Raw genomic sequence first — 17807 nt, 5'->3', positions numbered from 1 at the left:
CATATTGAATATGCCATGGGTAGGGCTGGAGCACAGCGGGTAGGGTGTTTGCCTTGCATGCGGCTGACCTGGGTTTGATTCCCAGCATCCCATATGGTCCCCTGAGCACCGCCATGGGTGATTCCTGAGTGCAGATTCAGGAGTAACCCCTGTGCATCAGCAGGTGTGACCCAAAAAGAAAAAGGAAAAAAAATATGCCATGGGTAGCTTGCCAGGCTCTGCCGTGCGGGTGAGATACTCTCGGTAGCTTGTTGGGCTCTCTGAGAGGGGCAGAGGATTCAACATATGTGCAACCAAATGGGTTATCATTATGTGGAATAGGGGCTGCCTCAAGGAGTTCAGCTGACTAAACATCAACTAAGGAGTTATGATTCTGTCTCGCCAATAGAGTAAAATCACGTGGGATATCACACCTCTCTCATTCATAATACCCGTAGCCTTATGAACTAGCCTGTTCTGCTAAGCCTGTCACGTGGTCCAGATGCAAATACAGAGCCACAGAGCAGAAGCCAGACAGCAAAGAAAAATGTGAGGCTGTTTCACTAGTTCCTGAACTCAGTTGAATATGCAACCCTTTCTGCATGTGTGTGGCTACAAAGAAAAATTTAGGACCATTTAGAAAGTAAAGACCCCAGTTCTTTTTCTTTCTCCTTTTTAGCTTATGCCCAGCAGATCTGCTTTCAGGACATTGTTATCATCACATTTCCTTCCCTGGCAAGCGCCCTCTCCTCCACGCAAGTCCCAGAGTTGTCTTGGTTAATTCCCAAACACGTTCACTCACCCAGCATTCATCAAACACCTGCTGTGTGTCCAAGACTCGGAGAGAGGGACCCACAGGTGCTTCACACACAGATTCTGAATTCTCCAGCCAAGAATGCAGAACCTGTTCACTTGATGATAACCGAAATCCAAGTCCAGGAGACATTTTAATGAGCTCCACCTACCAGATCTGGGGGATTTGCTGACCAGCTCAGGGGGGTGAGCATGCAACACTGCTGGTTCATTCTGGTTCCAGCTGATTCCAGAAAGATCCAGGCCATCCCTTTCAAGAAGAGCGGGAGATGTTGCTAGGGCATGGGGAAAAGCATGCTCCCCTTCTCCCCTTCTCACTCCTGTTGATTCTCAGCAAGAGAATACTTTGTAGGCACCCACAAACTTTCGGGGTTAACTGGCTCTTTGGAAAAACACCAAGAAAAAGCATCTGGTAATGGTCCGATCGTGAAATCTCCACCCACTTTGCCCCCCCTACCCCGTGCCCCCTACCTCCACACCCCACATACTGAGCCAGAAAACAATGGTGGGTGATAAAGCTGCTGGCCACTGTACAACAGGTGAGAGCCGATGGGAAACTCACTGTTGCTGGAGAGAACGGCTGAGAATCTGGTAGAAGCAATCAGTCGCTTCAGGTGCTTAACTTTTATGTGAGGGCTCTGGGGTTCAGTAATTCATGCTAATACAGCCAGCAGCGAGTCAATTGCATTCTCGCTTTATTCAGATTTTGATTACAAAACACAGCCCCAAATGAGTTTTCTGATGGAAAAACATGCCAGGTGACTTCAGCTGGAGGAATGAAAATGAGGGTGGTGAGAGCGCGGGGCTTTGAGGTCAGCCTCCGGCTGCCACCACACCTTGCATGGTGACAATGAACAGCTCAGAACTTCCATCCCCTCAGCAGTAAAACGGGGGAGGTTGAGAGCGGGAGGATGCCACCTACCTCAGAGGATGTGGGGATCGGAGGAACGAGCTAACGCATGGAAAGTGAAATCAGGCAATAGTCGGGTGAGGAAGAGTTCAGAAGCACGAGGAAAGTTCATTCCCTTCCCTTCTCCGGATTCCCTTCCTCGTCAATTCTCCATCTCTCTCCCTCTCTGCCTCTGGTCTTTTTTTTGCCTCTTTACTGCATGGAACCTGGTATTTCTTATAAGTATTCATGCAGAGTTGAAGATGCCAGGGGAGGAATGATCTAGACTAAAAGAATCTTTGTGTTAAAAATAGAATTTACAATTCACCTTCACAAAACCTGCCTGTCCTGAAGGGAGAGAGAGAAGAGATGGCCAGGCAATTAGTACCCTCTCAGAGTTTCAAAGTCTCTGCATCTTAAAAGAGATGTAAGCATTTTTGTGTGATTTTAGTTTAACACGCTTGCTCAAAGTAGTCATAAAAATACAGAAGCCGCTTGCATGCGAATACCTTTCAGAAAGGGGGGGGGAAGAGTAGCTTAACCCTTTACAGAACCTAGACTCAAATGCCAGTGTCTCTTTAGAATAAGCTCTACCACTGACCCCGGAGGGCAGCAAAGGGGAGTACCTGTGGGGGGCGGGGAGATGGGGTGCAGCTTGAATGGCATGTCCACAGGTTCTAGTCACATGGGTCAAGGAGCAGATGCAGAAGTCTACATGTTGGGTTTTAGGAGAGGGGGCGGGCAGGATTCAATCATACAGTGCTCAGGAGACCCCAGGGTGCTCAAAGAAATGCCTGAGAATGTGGTGCTGCTCTAGCCCTGTGGTGCCCAGGATAACCCATGTCACCAGCAGTGCTGGGGCGAGGGGCAGTGCTACACCTGGCGCTACACCTGGAAATGCCTCGGGATCCATGTGGGGCGGGGAAGCCACAGACAGCTGCATGCTAAACATATGCCCTGACCCCTGAACCATCTGTCCAGCGGCCAGGTTTCTGACACGGGTGAAACCGAGGCTTCATTCTCAGGCCCCTGGCTGAACGAGTAAGGGCTTGCACTTGGGAATAAACAGACCTGACATCTAATATCTAAAATCCAAATTCTTCATTGCATTGTAGCACTGTCCTCCCATTGCTCATCAATTTACTTGAGCGGGCACCAGAAACGTCTCCATTGTGAGACTTGTTGTTACTGTTTTTGGCATATTGAATATGCCACAGGGAGCTTGCCAGGCTCTGCCATGCCGGTGAGATACTCTCGGTAGCTTGCCAGGCTCTCTGAGAGGGACAGAGGAATCGAACCCGGGTCGGACATGTGCAAGGCAAACGCCCTACCGGCTTGGGCAATTTGGTGGTGGCTGTTATTGTTGCAGCGTTAGGTGGGGGTCAATCCAGAGGTTACTCGCTTTGTGGGTGCTGAAGTGGTGTCTGTGCTAGGGAATGTATTTGGAACATGGGCCAGGGCTGGCGATGGAACTCAGGGCCTCATGCTTGCTAGGCCAGTGCTTTACCTCTGAGTCACATTCCTGAACGCCTTTTAACCTCTCTGAGCCAAGTTTTTTTTGTCGTAAGTTGTAAGAATAAACAAAGTATATGGTGGCGTGTTTGGCAGTGCCTACCCAACAGGAAGAAGCACTCAATAAAAAGGAGCTACTGACAGTATTATTAAGACATCAAGGCAAAAGGACTTTGACTCATTTTCCTTTGTGCTGTCATTCTTTCCTTTTTGTAAATTCAAAACGCAGTGCAGTAAGGAAAATGAAACTTTATTTGGATGTCACCCTCACCCCCTTTGCTCAGAATGGCAACTGGAGCACCGGCAATCATGTCTGCATCCCACACAGCAAAGTGGAAAAAATGAAAGGGGGGAAATATCTTACTCAGTAAAACTAGATCCTGAAAGTTCCTGGGGCTCCATGGGCCAATTGACCTAGAACCTGTAGCCACATGGTCTCATACCTAGAAAAAAATGTGAATAATATTACAAAGGAATATTGAGGGGAAAGAATATGGAACAACATCTATTATTCCATGCTGTAAACTCATTCTCCAGAAACCCTCTGCTCTCAATCTGCTACCTGTCTCTTTCTCTTGCAAGAATATTTTTCCAAAAAGCTAGTTGCAAAAAGTTAGTTCTTAGATTACTCCCTTTGACATATTTTCTTCTTAAATTTTTCCCATATCCCAGTTTCATTCATTTTTTGGGGATTCCAATCTGAGTAGACAATAGTTATGTTATCATAGAAAGGTTAAAAAACACTGCTAAGAACATTTTTTTAATATTCAAACCCCACCACTTGGAAACAACTATTCTTCAGATGTTGGTATATAGACGTTCCATAATTGTCCCTAGTAAGAAATATTTTTTACATATATTGCTAACGAAAGTCTCATCAGCCTGTTTTTAACCTTCTCTATAATACTTATAAGTAAGTATATTATGTGTGCCTTGCAGCGCTGTTAATCATGGATTAACATCATCAATTTTAATGACTGCAGTTGTTTCATTGTACTGGGTGTACCTGATAATTTATTCAACCAATTCTACTTAGATAGTCACAACACTATTATAACCTTCTTAGCTCATGCATCTTTGCCCACTTGATCCTTAGTTTTCCAAGGATAAACTGTGTTTCTGTGTTTTCTAACTCTATGGATGTATTTTACTTGTCCAGGGACCAACTAATTTGCCAATCCCTCAACCTTCTCTGACTCTAAATGTTTGTAATTCTTCTTTAAATGAATACTGGTCCCAAACTCTTTTCAACAATTTAATTCATAGGGGCTGTGGAAAGTAAGACTGCACCCAAGAGAGGGGATAATTTTAACCCATTGCTGAGAAAAAGCTCAAGTAAAATCACAATGCCAGGTGACAATGAAGGGATTGTTATCAAACCTAAGTTATTAGAACTTTCCTTTGGCCAAAGTGACTTCAAGCAAGACCAAAATAAAGCCACTTCTGTGTGGATAAGCCAGTTCTTAATTGGAAAGGGGGGAAAATGAATTTGACTGAAATAATTATTTTTCACAGTTGGTTTGACACATGTTGATTCTTTAGCTGTTTTTGCTTCAGTTACTGGTGGATTGTTGGCTGGTTTTTTCTTTGTCTCTGCTGTGCTCACAATGATCCAAACACAGGTGATGACCATTTATAGAGAAGGAGAATGTGGTTGTGGCCTTCTCATGGAGCACTTTCTGTCTTCGGGCGTCTCATCTCAATTTCCTTCCCATCAACACCAAGGATAGGCCAAAGTTTTATCATTCACCTCTGTTAGAAAGGGTGATGATCAGAGGTATTATTTACTCAGTTCACACACTACCAAGCAAAATGCTAAATGCATTGTGAATATTAGTCATTCCTTACAATTACCCCTGATGGCATAGATATTCCCATATGACCCAGATTTTTAAATGATGACAATTAAAAAAACATTTAAATCTGTTCACCATGATCAAACAGGAGGAGAGACGTGGAATCAGAATTTGAGGGAACCAACATTCAGGAGTCAGAAAGAATCCCTGACTCACTCAAGTGCACAGAATTGAGGCATCAAGTCCAAACTACTATTCACCATCTAGAGCACTAGCTCTCGAGTCAGGGGGTCTTTGTACAGACCCCATCGCTGCCACTTCTCAGCTGGGCCACCTTCCACAGACACTAGGTTGCACTGGGTTTCAGGCCACTCATCCTAAAAATGGGGGTAGTAAGTGTGTGCCAATTTCCAAATTTGGATGATCTGGTGCACGCATACTACAGAGGAAGTGGAATTCTGAATGTGATGCCTAATGCCCCTCCAGCTCCCAAGCTAAGTGCCAGTTTTATTGGTCTGTTCCCCTGCAGGTGCCACGGGCCAAGGCCTTGTACAGCTACCGAGGGCAGAATCCTGGGGACCTGAGATTTAATAAGGGAGACGTCATCCTCCTCCGGAGACAACTGGATGAGAACTGGTACCAGGGCGAGGTCAATGGAGTCAGTGGCATCTTCCCCGCCAACTCCGTGGAAGTCATCAAGCAGCTACCCCAGCCACCCCCACTCTGCAGGGCCCTCTACAACTTCGACCTTCGGGACAAGGACAAGAGTGAGAACCAGGACTGCCTGAGCTTTTTCAAGGTAAGTCTCTGGGGAGCCCCAGGAGTCACCAGTACCTGCAAGGAAACCGTGGCGAACTTAAGAGTTGTGCATTTAATACTTGCTCATGTTTTTATTATGTGTGACATTATACATAGATATATACATCATTGATAAGAAGAAAGAAAATCATTCCAACCAAGATTAAACCTAGCAGTGTCATCCCAGAACTTGCTTTGGTCATTCACCATTTCAGTTAAAGTCCAAAAAGTACAAAATGGAATGCCACAAATGATAAAATTAGGGGATTATAACTTGGTCATCACAAATGCCCTTAGAGATACATGATGAACTTTGGTAGGACATGCTATTAAATTGCTTGTAACATCCTGTCTTGTTGTAAACATCGCATTCAAAACACTCGCATCCTAGACAACAATCTAATTATCCTTTACACAAAAAATAACCTTATAAGATATATTTTCCAAGCAAATTAGTGATCCTGGTTTTCTGCCTCTTTCTTTTTTATTAAGGTTCTTCTCCACTTGCAAGAAATGATATATCTACTAAAGTCTAAACTACTTTAATACGCAGGGTTCTGTATTTACTATTCATTAAACACTCAAGTTCATAGAAAAGAGAGTTGAGGACTTTTCTGCTACTTGTGATAAGTGGATCAAAAATAAGCATAAGACCAGGCACTATTGCAATAACTCAGAAATCGCCCTTTGTTGTATAAAACATTATTCTATTTCTACCAGAAATGAGATTTACTCAGATTCTCTGAACTAGGTAACCTTACCACCCTCCATATTTCAAAATAAATTTCATCACTGCCTTGGCACCTCGAAATGCATCTCCTAAGGAAGGTCTCTGTAGTTCGGTCTCTGTAGTTGTTCAAGCCACAAATATTTCCCCTACTACACTTTCACTTTCACTTTTTCAAATTACATATAATTTATATATTATGTAAATATAAAATTTATATTTGGGCCAGTCAGTAGGTGCTGATTTCTGAGAGCAGCATTGGAGGAAGACTCAGGCAGGAACTATCATCCACTTTTTTGACGCTCTCTGAATAATCTACAAACTACAACAATTCATTCAGTTCATTCATTAAGCCCAGCCAAGATGGGGAGAAAGTGGTGAGTCATCATAACCGATCTTCATGAAGCTGGCAGTCCGGGAGAAAATAGATACATAAATGGGCAACTATAAAAAAGGAACCACAAGGCAAATTTGATCAATGCTGGAGAGCTGACTTACACTTGGAGATATCATGGTCTTCCTAACTCAGCTTTTCCAAATCAAAGTCCAGATCTTTCCTCCAATGTTACTCTTTCTCTCGTGTTTTCTCTCTTAGCAAATGGTACTGATTTATGCACATATTTATTTATTCATACTCATGGGCAGGGATTCAAGAAATATTTATTGTATGACTCCTAAGATGGAGTCACTGTCTAAGGTACTGAGGACACAGACATGAACAAAACAACACAGTTCCTGGGTACTTGGAGTTTGCGATCTGATGGGTAGACTATCACTAAAGATATTATCATCTAGAAATGTGTAATAGAAAATAGCAAAAAATATATAGAGTAGGCTAAGCAGAAAGAAAATGCAGTCATGGATTTAGGTTTGGACTCATCTAAAATGAATGAGGAGTATGGACCAGATGAAGGTCAAAGAGATCAGTGGATGAGTATTTGTGTTTGGATTGATAAGAAGTATGAATGTGGAAAGGTATTCCTGAGATGCTATTTGTTCATGTCGTGGAGTACAAGAATAGGCAAACTGAGTTGTTATGCTAATACAGTAAGGCAGGGGCAGATTGGACGAGGAAGAACCTTCAGGAAAGGAATTCCCAGTGTGCAAAATCAAGGGTGAGCGAGCCCAGGATGAACCCATAACCTGAATAACACAGATTACCCAATACCAGAGGATAATCATCTCAACATCTTACCCCGTGTCTTACCAGCTCGCCTGCTTTAAACTCAGTGAAAAATGCTCACTCACTCCCCTTTTTGGATATAAAAGGATATCGAAGGAGAAAAGTTTCTGCCTTTTTATGGAATCCTATTTAAGGAGACTGACTCCCCCCATAATCTGGAAAATTCCCTGCCTTTTCCCTTCCTTCCCCATAGTACATAGAATCTTAAATGAAATATTCAATTAATAAATACATACTGGGCTTTTCTGGATTCAGCTATTTGATCTCTGGTCTTTTGCTTTCATATACATATTTTTTTTAACTTTCAGATTATACCTGGTATTGCTCAGGGGTTACTCCTGGCTCTACACTCAGGAATTACTCCTGGGGGACGTATATGGGTTTCCAGGGATCAAACCCGGATCAGGTGCATGCAAGACAAATGCTCTACCCGCTGTACTATCACTCTAGTCCCCCGTGCTTTTAATTTTGAATACTTGAGGACAAGAATCTGATGGCTACAACCATTAGAACCGAATCAGGAGTCAGACTAGGGTTACCTCTTGCTGAGTTGAAAGAGCTTCAAAGCATTTTCTAGGTGCAGAAAATGTTGATCTAAGACTTGTGTACTTTATTGTACCTCTGTATGTGTAGGAAAAGGTTTGTCTAAATTGATATGTTTATATATATATATATATATGTTCCATCTTCAGAGAAATGAATTTGAAAAAATGTGCTAACCAAGATGTTAACAGCAGTTGTGTTTGTTGTGATAGAATTTTTTATTTTGCGCAGCTCTTTATTTAAATGTTTCTACCAATCTACATATGACCTTTTGTAATAAGAAAAGGCTGAATAAAAAAATAACATTTTGCTGAATTCTGATACATCAAATGTTGAATTGGTTGTGTAGAGTCTTCAGTATTAGAATAAAATCATTCTTCTTTTTCCGAGCTAAAAGTCTGTCTCCCTGTGGTTTCCATCATGAATTATTTTTTTCCAGATTAAATTAAATGAAAATCCCAGGTTCTGCTGGTGATTAAATATTAGAAATAGGTCCAGGTTTTCTAATCAGATTTCATTGGTCCTCCAACTTATTTCTACTTCCCTTGTGGTCTTGGTGAGCTAAATACTGCCCCTTGTGAAGAAAGATCATCTACGTAAAAGATTTAGTAAGTTCAGAGCTTAAGTTACGTTTCTTGTACCAGACACCAGCTGGGACTCCAGCCTGCTCTCCATTGAGAGCTGTCACCAGCTGGAAACTGAATGTGACGCCGCTGACCATGACACTTTCTCTCTTTCAGGATGATATCATTACCGTAATCAGCCGAGTAGATGACAACTGGGCGGAAGGCAAGTTGGGAGATAAAATAGGCATCTTCCCCATCTTGTTTGTAGAGGTACGTGAATATCATGTCTACATTGATCCAAGTTTAGGTAGAAATACACATGCATCACCGTGATCCTGAGACTGAATCTGTGTGTGTGTGTGTGTGTGTGTGTGTGTGTGTGTGTGTGTGTGTGTGATCAAAAGAGAGTTCTATTGGCAGTAGGCTGGAAGCTTCAAAACTGGCAGGCTCATGTCCTCACAGCAACCATCTTGCCTGGATGATCACAAATATATGCAAAGACCTGGAGAGAAACGTGAGCTACAGACCACAGACCAGTAGGCACTAGAATGAATAATAAAAATTGTGGGCTGGTCCCCTGAGACACTCTGTATCTTAGCTTCAAACCTAAACAGAGTTAGGTTTCAGCCTTTCTGGGAAAGGTTTAATAGAAAATTAACCTTATCTTTATCCTTATCTTTAGACTTTGGGGCAAAGATTTGGGCGGGGAGTAGGGGCGGGGGATCAAAATTTTGCCCTTGTCTACTATTGATCTTAAATCCATTTCAATCCCACTGTCAGTTGTTCCTTTCATTTCTGTGGAAGTTGGGGCCTTGAGTTGAAACTATTTTCTTCCTTCTCTTGGGGTTCTAACAGAAGGGAAAGCTATTCCCTTTGATGCTAGTTCTTTTCATCTCCACTATCAGTCATTCGGGTGGGGTGTTGACTCAGCTCTAGCCATTTCCTGTTGAATAGCATCATGTCATCAAGGGAGGGAGGAAAGGGAATAAAACTAACTGACCTGGGGGGGAAATATTTCTACCAAGGTAAACTCTCGCTCACCTGCAGTGTGTCTCCCAGGACAGTAACCTTTTAACCAAGAATGATTTGGGGTTGACACTTTTGCTACTCCACAATCCTGCCTTTGGAACTTTTTTTGCTTTGGTTTGGGGCCACACCTGGCGATGCTCAGTGCTTACTCCTGGCTCTGTTCTCAGTGATCACTCCTAGCTGGCTCGGGAGACCATATGGGGTGTCAGGAATCACGTTCCTTGAACCTGTGGCTTGAGATAGAACTTAAAGGGACCCTGTGGAATCGTTTCATAATTGTGTGGGTCTTGCCAAAGTATTTTTAAAAGCTGATGGAGGCTGGAAAGATAGTATGGTGGGTAAGAAGTTTGTTGTGCAAGGGCCCAGTTGGGTCCCTCGAACCCACCAGGAGTGATCCCTGAGCACAGAACCAGAACCTGGTTCAGCCGTATGCAAGGCAAATGCCCCACCCACTGTACTATTGCTTTGACCCGCCCCCCCCACCTTTGGAACTTTCTAGGAAGTTTCAGAACTCAGAAGTTGCTTTGTCCAATTATTTCACAGCAAAAACTTGAAAAAATTAAGAGTAGAGTAGCTGGAACGATAGCACAGTGGGTAGGGCGTTTGCCTTGCATGCGGCCGACCCGGGTTCGATTCCCAGCATCCCATATGGTCCCCTGAGCACTGCCAGAGGTGATTCCTGAGTGCAGAGCCAGGAGTAACCCCTGTGCATCGCCAGGTGTGACCCAAAAAGAAAAAAAAATTTAGAGTAGAATCTGATTTTTATGAAAAGTCATGTTACTGAAACAAATTTTTCTCTCCACCTTCACTGCTGATCTACTAAACAATTCTAGTCACAGATTGCTTCTAATAAACATGGCCAGTTATTTTTGCAAAAGCACAGTCAGAAGCGGATACGATAATACACATTCCCTTAACCTGTGCCTTGAGATTGAACTTAAAGGGACCCTGTGGAATCGTTTTATAATTGTGTGGGTATAGCCCAATATTTTAAAAACTGATGGGGGCTGGAAAGAAAATATGGTGGGTAAGAAGTTTATTGTGCAAGGGACCAAACTAGATTCTATTCTCAGCACCCCACATGGTCCCCCGAGCCCACCAGGAGTGATCCCTGAGCACAGAACCAGAACTAATCCCAGAGCACAGCTGGGTGTGACCCAAAAACCAAAATAATAATAATTTTAAAATGAATAAAAACATAATGGCGTACATTATATCAAACTCAATTTATAAATACTTTTGTGTATCTATACATGGATAAACAATATCTACCAACATATTAACAGTGGTGATCCCTAAGTTATTTTCATTTTCTTCTCCAAAGTATTTGTATATTATTTCTCATCCTTAATGACCCTATGTTTTGGGGGCTGGAGCAATAGCACAGCGGGTAGGGCATTTGCCTTGCACGCGGCCGACCCGGGTTCAATTCCCAGCATCCCATATGGTCCCCTGAGCACCGCCAGGGGTAATTCCTGAGTGCAGAGCCAGGAGTGACCCCTGTACATCACTGGGTATGACCCAAAAAGACGGAAAAAAAAAAATGACCCTATGTTTTCACTTCTGGTTTTGTTTTGTGTTTTGGTGGCGCCTCAGAAGCCCAAACGGGGTAGCCCAGGGGATGTTCCCAGCTGTGCAGTGCTCAGGCCCAGTAATGTGGTTCTGTTCTGAAGCACAGAACGCTGGCAGATAAGGTGGCAATACTGGAAACCACCAGGGCTATACCAAGTGGTGTGTGTGAATCCAGCCAGCCACCCAGGTTAAACCCAGGGGTCAATGCAGGCAAAGTGCTTGAATCTCTCTGGTCCTGTTATTGAGGTGGGAAGAGACACCATCTCCACCAGTGCCAGGGTCCACCTCCACCCCCACGTTCAGCGCCCCCCTCCAAGTGCTTGGAGGCCCGTGGTGTCAGGAATTGAATCCGGTCTCCCTCGCGCAAAGTAGGTGCCCCAACACGCTGAGATATCTCTACAGAACCCTTAGATACTTTTTAAAAATTTATTCATTTTGGATTTGGGGACACACCTGATGGCACTCAGAGTTTACCCCTGGCTCTGGCACTCAGGAATCACTCCTGACAGTGCTCAGGGAACATAGGGGGTCCCAGAGATCCAACCCAGGTCAGCCACGTGCAAGGCAAGCACCCCACCCACTGTACTATTTCTCTGACCCTGTAAATTACTTTAAAAAATAAAAAGCAGGGCCTCTTAGGTTGTCTATCTGCTTCTCCCAAATAAAAAGGTAGCCCAGAGCCTCTTTTCTTTAGCCTCACCATAGCTTGAATCAGGATGTTACAAATTTTCTCTCTCTCCCATATTCCGTGTTGAGCATGTAATGGTGAGAGGCTCAACGTCCCGCAGGAACCCAGATTAAGTTGGCTAGATCGTGTTGTAACACCATCTGTGACATAGATTTTGTCTGAAGGGAAGACAAAAGATGAATTGTATTTGAGCAGAGACCTCAACAAAGTGACAGTTATCACTACTCATTACCTATTGGCGTCAACTGCTCACACAGCGACTCTGCCCCCCTTCTCCCACCCCCAGCAATTTTCAAATCAACTGAGAAGCACATGGAGTCTTTTTTTTCTATTTTTAAGTGAATCACTGTGAATTACAATTACAGACTTACAAACTTTCGTGCTTACATTTCAGTCTTACAATGATCGAGTACCCATCCCTCCACTAGTGCCCATTCTCCACCACCGATAATCCCAGCATCCCTCCCACCACCCCCATCCAATCCCCCCACTCCACCCCGCCTCTGTGGCAGGGCATTCCTTTTTAGTCTCTCTCTTTTTTGGGGTGTTGTGGTTTGCAATAGAAGTATTGAATGGCCATCATGTTCTGTCTATAGTCTACATTCAGCTTGCATCTCCCATCCCGAGTGGGCCCTCCAAGCACCCTTTATTTGATGGTCCCTTCTCTATCTGAGCTGCCTTTTCCCCCTGCATGTGAGGCTAACTTCCAAGCTGTGGAGCTATCTTCCTGGTATCTATTCTTGGGTGCAAGTCTCTCATTCTGTTACTTTATATTCCACAAATGAGTGCAATCTTTCTCAAATGAGTGCAATCTTTCTATGTCTGTCCCTCTCTTTCTAACTCATTTCACTTAACAGGATACTTTCCATGTTGATCCACTTATATGCAAATTTCATGACTTCAACTTTTCTAACAGCTGCATAGTATTCCATTGTATACTGTACCAAAGTTTCTTTAACCAGTCATCTGTTCTCGGGCACTCAGGTTTTTTCCAGATTCTGGCTATTGTAAACAGTGCTGTGATGAACATACTAGTGCAGATGTCATTTCTACTATACTTTTTTGCATCTCCAGGATATATTCCCAGAAGTGGTATTGCTGGGTCAAATGGGAGCTCAATTTCTAATTTTTTGAGAAGCATCCATACTGTTTTCCAAAAGGGCTGAAGCAGTCGGCATTCCCACCAGCAGGGAAGGAGGGTCCCTTTCTCCCCACATCCTCGCCAGCACTGGTTGCTTTTGTTCTTTGGGATGAGAAGCACATGGAGTCTTGATGAGTTGCTCTGTCTGCCGCCTCAGAAAGACAGAATTCGGTAGAAGTCATTGAAAGATTCTAATGAGGCAGTGATTCCCCTTATTTGGATTTCTTAAGAACAGCTCTAGCTCTTGTAGCAAGGAAAATTTGAAAAAGGAGGAGGGAAAGGCAAGAAGGCCAACTAGCATGCTACTATCGGGGTCAACTGGAAGATGATGGTAGTTTGGACTCAGAGGTTGCAAGCAAACGGGCAGATTTATGGGGCTTTTCTGAGGCGGATCCACTGAACTTGGAAACTCAGAGTGAGGAGAGGAAGTGGTCAAGGAAAGTTCCCCACTTTCTGACTTGTGGTAGAGCCCTTTGTTGGGCTGAGCAATGGGTGCAAAGAAAAACAGTTGTGATGGTCGGAAGACGTGGTTGAGCCTCCAAGGACAGAGAGTGGCCGTAGTTAATAGCTGAGTAGCTGTGTAGGAGAGTCTTCCGCTTTTGCATTTTGGAGGCTGCTTCAAGATTCTATGTCCTCTACATTATTTCAAGAAGCTTCTTCGTAGATCTGGAGTTTGTGTTGGGGGCGAGGAGATGGAAAAGCACCACTGATTTTATTGCTCATTCCAAATATTCTACATTGAGCAATTCTTGGTTCTGTTACACTTCCCCTCTAGAACTTGCAATCGTAAGAACCCTCAAGATCGTCCTCAAACTAGCCATTGCTTCATTTGTGGGGGCAGCTAATCAAGTGGTTACTCTAAGATGTGAATCTGGGTTTTAAAACAGACATGAGATCTAAGTTGAGCTTTTTACAGCAGTACTTGGGTTTTGACTCCAGTCTCTTCATTAAGACTAGCATTTGTGGAAAACGCTTTAAATAAGCTTTGAAGTGCAGAGCAAGTGGAAGAAAGGAAAATGTTCTCAGAAGAGTGGTGTGTTTTTTTTGGCCCAAGCAGGATTTTCCTTGTTAACATATCATTTGATTTATTGAATTGCACCTGGATGAAAAGGTGGTTCAACAAACGCCTGGTCTTGTCAGGACGTCTCCCACAGGACCTGCCTGGGTCAGAGGAAGCCTGCTCAGTGCTGAGAACCACAAGGATACTGTTTCAAATGAGTGGGTGCAAATTCGAGAGATCTGCAATCCTTCTCCAGCTGAGCTATTAATCACATTGGCAGATGACAGGACACACCGCGAGTCACACGGGAGCCCTTTGTCAAAGTCTTTGATGGAAAAGCTGATGCTGTGACAAACAGAAAAGTTAGGAGGAGGCAGAAAAAAAATGAACTTATTTCACTGTCGCCACAAATGACTGTATAGAACTTTACTTTCGCAACACCCAGCGTTTATTGTCCTCTCACGGGGAAAGCGATGGAGAAATCGGCGCTCAAGGGAACGAGAGACTTTGTCCCTAGTTCAGGCTTTCGTCAGAACTTACCAAATCAATCTCAGGAACTTCCCAGCCGGCCTCCCTGCTGGAACTGGAACTAGCAGCTGGAATGAGCTTTATCTCTTCACTCTCAGACAATACAGTGTATTCTCTCGGGTATCTTGTTCTATACTTTTTGATGAATCCATGCAGTATAACCACACTGCAACCCGTATTTAAAATAGCTCCAGCACAGCCCTAAAATAGAATAGCATGCTGCCACCTGAGGTCAGCTCCTTCCCTGGACCCCCCAGCCCCAGACAGCCAATATTTTCTCACCCTTTTTTGCAGGGGCGGGGGGGGGGGGAGAAGAGAACAAGGTGGTGTTCTTTCTTTGGGGGCCACACCCGGTGATGCTCATGGGTTACTGCTGGCTCTGCACTCAGAAATTACTCCTGGCAGTGCTGAGAGGACCATAGGGGATGCCAGGGATTGAGCCCAGGTCGGCCACATGCAAGGCAAGTGTCCTACCTGCTGTACTATCACTCAACTGGCCCCAAAGGGACAACCAATATTGATCAGTCTTCTGCTCTTCCGTTGTTCTGGAATGTTATAGAAATATAACTTTGTAGGGCGTAGCAGCCATCGGGTCTAGCTTCTCTCCTTCAGAAGAGTGTATTGCACCTATCCAGGCTGCTGATGCATCAGAGTTCAGTGTGTGTGTGTGTGTGTGTGTGTGTGTGTGTGTGTGTGTGTGTGTGTGTGTGTGTGTGTGTGTAGACTATGTTTATCCAGACACCAGTGTCAAGACACTTTTTCCAGTTGTGAAGTTGTAACAACTATGAATAAGGCTGCTATAAGCATTAAGCATTTGCATACTGTTGGTTTTTTTTACGTGAGCATAGTTTTCATTCTCTTGTGTAATTACCTGGTAATGGAACTGCTGACTCAAATGTTAAGTATGTGTTTAACTTTGGGGGGAGGGGGAGAAGGCGGGATTCTAAACTATGACCTTTTACAAGCATAAATCAAGATCGTGTCATTCCTCTACCTACTTTCTGCCCGAGGCTTCCTATTATACTTGAATAATCCTGAAGCCTCCCGGTGCTTTGCAAGCTAGCCCCTGCCTCTCTCTCTTTCCCACTCCTCACTTGGTCTTCTCTCTGCTTTTTTTCTTCTTGTCGTTTTCTCAAAACGCCTTAGCCCTCCCCACCTCAAGCAGCTTTCCATTCGTGTCTAATTCCTCTGCCTGCCTTGTGCCTCCCTCCATCTCTGTGGGCTGACTCTGTCATCGATGTTTCTTTTTGGTCTTTGGGCCACATCCAGGGATGCCCAGGGGTTTCTCTTGGCCAGTATTCGGGAATCACGCCTGGTGGAGCTCAGGGCACCTGGCTGTGCTCAACGTTTACTCCTGGTTCTGCACTGAGGCATCACTCCTAGTGGGGGACCAAGGGACCATATGGGGTACCGGGAATCAAACCTGGGTTTGCCTCGTGCAAGGCAAGTGCTTTACTCATTGTACTACTCTCTGGCCCCCAGTAAAAAGTTCTTAAATAGGGAAATTTCCTTCTACCTCTATAGGTGACTCTCTAAGTGAAAATGAGGCACCGGGATTTAGACAGCCACAGCGGTGGGCATTTAACTATCCTTAAAGGGAAAGGACAGGAAATGTGTCAGGTTTGGAAAGAAATGAAGCCACAGGGGCCCCTGGTGGACAGAGAATTCAAAAACTATTTCTTGGGGTTAGAAATATGTACAGTGGGTAGAGCACTTACCTCGCAAGCTGACCCCAGTTTGATCTTTGGCACCTCGTATGGTCTCCCAAGTACTGACAGGAGTTATACCTGAGCACTGAGACAGGAGTTAAGTCTTGAGTATGACTAGGAGTTGCCCCAAATTCCCTCACTCTCAAAAAATCTATTTCTCGTGGAAAGTTCCCACATACTGAGAAAGACAGATGGTAATGCGGGATTTCTGCTGGTTGGTACAAGTTGCAAGTTTGGCTCATAACATTTTCAGGAATTTTCCTAGACCATTGCTTTTTTTATTTTGTTTGTTGAGGAATTTTCCTAGATCATTGTTGGTTTTGGGAATGAGGTGGAGGGATTAGTTTGGGGCAACACCCAAAACAGTGTCCAAGGGTTACTCCTGGCCCTGTTCTCAGGGTTTACTCCTAGTGGGGTTGGGACCGTATGGGATGCCAGGGATTGAACCTGGGTCAGCTTTGTGCAAGACAGTGTCCTGCCCATTGTACTATCACTCTGGCCCCACCTAGACCATTGTTGGACCATTGGCGGGTCTTTATGACACAGAAATTGATAACCTTTACAATTTCTTTCTGATTTGTTGCCATATTACAAAAAGATATAGAAATAAAGAAAAGGAAGAAGGGTACTGGGATGAAAGAATTAAAAGAAGCAGTAACTGACAATCTTATCATAAAGTCAGGGGCCCAGGGTAAGGGCAATATCTCAAAGGGCAGGAGTGAATGATTTGCATATTCCAGCCCTGAGTTCAATCCCTGGTTCCACATGGACCCTGGCACCACGTGCAAGACCCCCCCAGCCACCAAGGACTGCTAGGTGGGACCCCAAAAGGAAAACTACAGCATGAAAAGGACTTGGAGTCCCAGAGGGATTTGCCCACCCGCTTACATAGCCAATGTCTGAAGGTGAGTGATGTCACTCACTCTGACTCATGACTCAGTGAGCACCCTGCTGGGGCTCCAACAGAGAACCGTGCGTCCCCGCTGCCTGCCTGCCATAGCCAACAGCCCAGTGCAGGAACTGTGGGAAGGAAAGTCTATGTCAGCGTTTGAAGTGAAAACACCATGATAAGGGGCTGGAGCGATAGCACAGTGGGTAGGGTTTGCCTTGCACAACCCGGGTTCGATTCCCAGCATCCCATATGGTTCCCCAAGCACCGCCAGGAGTCATTCCTGAGTGCAGAGCCAGAAGTAACCCCTGTGCATCACCGGGTATGACCCAAAAAGAAAAAAAATAACACCATGATGGAAAGGCAGAAAAGCAGGGGTGCCAGGAACCCAGCTCAAACAGAGGGGGAGTCAGGAAGACGGAGAGAGGAAGGGGTTCCCCTGGGT

The 17807-nt window shown here is 44.5% G+C and overlaps 1 protein-coding gene across 2 annotated transcripts in view; it reads left to right on the top strand.

The window, feature by feature from the left end:
• The window catches only part of SH3RF2 (SH3 domain containing ring finger 2), a 136060-nt gene that overhangs the window by 51657 nt on the left and 66596 nt on the right, over positions 1–17807 (top strand). For both annotated transcript variants that reach the window (XM_055142995.1, XM_055142994.1), the window contains exons 3-4: positions 5519–5788; positions 8981–9076. In XM_055142995.1, the coding sequence (XP_054998970.1) occupies positions 5519–5788; positions 8981–9076 (366 nt within the window). The remainder of the gene's footprint in view (positions 1–5518; positions 5789–8980; positions 9077–17807) is intronic.

This window comes from Sorex araneus, chromosome 6 (genome assembly GCF_027595985.1).
Source record: "Sorex araneus isolate mSorAra2 chromosome 6, mSorAra2.pri, whole genome shotgun sequence".
In the NCBI taxonomy this organism is placed as follows: Eukaryota; Metazoa; Chordata; class Mammalia; order Eulipotyphla; family Soricidae; genus Sorex; species Sorex araneus.
The sequence above is the reverse complement of the archived record's forward strand: the minus strand, read 5'-3'. Positions and strand labels throughout refer to the sequence as shown.